General features: G+C 38.2%; 1 protein-coding gene across 2 annotated transcripts in view; it reads right to left on the bottom strand.

Annotated features, from left to right (window-relative positions):
- CIZ1 (CDKN1A interacting zinc finger protein 1) overlaps positions 1-1,067 on the bottom strand; it is a 10,587-nt gene extending 9,520 nt beyond the window's left edge. The window contains exon 1 of one of the 2 annotated variants that reach the window (XM_042479004.1): positions 737-1,064. In XM_042479004.1, coding sequence (XP_042334938.1) covers positions 737-864 — 128 coding nt within the window. In that variant the 5' untranslated portion in view covers positions 865-1,064. Of the gene's footprint in view, positions 1-736 lie in introns of both variants that reach the window. The other variant, XM_042479005.1, reaches the window with a different exon arrangement.
- Between the last annotated feature and the right edge of the window lie 88 nt (positions 1,068-1,155).

Consider the following 1,155-nt stretch of genomic DNA (forward strand, 5'->3'; position numbering starts at 1 on the left):
TATTATTATTATTATTATTATTATTATTATTATTATTATTATTATTATTAAATTTGATTTAAAATGGGGGTGATGCCCCAAAGGCTTATGGATCGTTGATCGGCCCTATAACACATCCCTAAGAATTATATGCTCACTATCATTGTCAACATTGGTCCCTACAATTTATATTTTACTGTATATATTTAGGTTTTAGATATTTTTATCTTCTTTTTAAATTTTATTTTACTGTAATATGGATAATTTATGAGCCCTGTATCACTAATAATTATAGGATCACTATAACTGTTACAACTTATATTTTATATTTACATTTTAGACACTTTTATCTTCCTTATTGTTTATTTTTTATTTTATTGTAGTATTTTATTATTATTATTATTATTATTATTATTATTTTAGTATCTTTTTAATTGTACTGAGTCCCAGTCCTGGGAGAAGAACAGGATATAAACAAATAATAATAATAATAATAATAATAATAATAATAATAATAATGTATTATTAATAATTAATAATTAACAATACAATTATAATAATAAAATAATAATAACAATAACAATAATACAATTAACCACTTCCATCATTGATAACTGGAGAGAGAGAAAGCCCTCTGGGAAGAGAAAGCCCAAACGTTTTTAAAAGGATGGCGAAGGGAGCCAGTGTTTCCCTGACTCTCCTGGGAGCATCCCACGTGGAAGGCCGCGCATCCCCGGCCTCGAGTAGGAGGGCTTACCGGCCAGGAGGCGCCTGCTGCGGGGGAGGCTGGGGTGGCGCTGGCGGCGGTTGTTGTGGTTGTTGCTGCTGCTGGAGGAGGTGCTGGAGCTGCAGCAGTTGCTGCTGGAAGTGCTGCTGGGTGAACATGGCTGGGGGCTAGTCCGAGGGAGAAGAAGAAGAGTAGTCCTCCAAGGAAGGAAGGAAGGGAGGGAGGGATCCAGCTGCTTCCAGGCTCAGGCTCAGTGTTGCCAATTTGGTGACTTTCACACGGAAACGGGGGCTTTTCAGATCTTTTGGTGTGATTTCAGTGCAGATTTGGTGACTTTTGCCCATTTCAGCTGCAGCCTGAGAGAGAGGCTGCTGGCTACAGAGCAACCAATCCTTTGGAGTGTGTGTCACACACTAACAGCCAATCAGAGAGAGGACTGGAGAGGGGTC

Source organism: Sceloporus undulatus, chromosome 7 (assembly GCF_019175285.1).
Source record: "Sceloporus undulatus isolate JIND9_A2432 ecotype Alabama chromosome 7, SceUnd_v1.1, whole genome shotgun sequence".
Lineage (NCBI taxonomy): Eukaryota > Metazoa > Chordata > Lepidosauria > Squamata > Phrynosomatidae > Sceloporus > Sceloporus undulatus.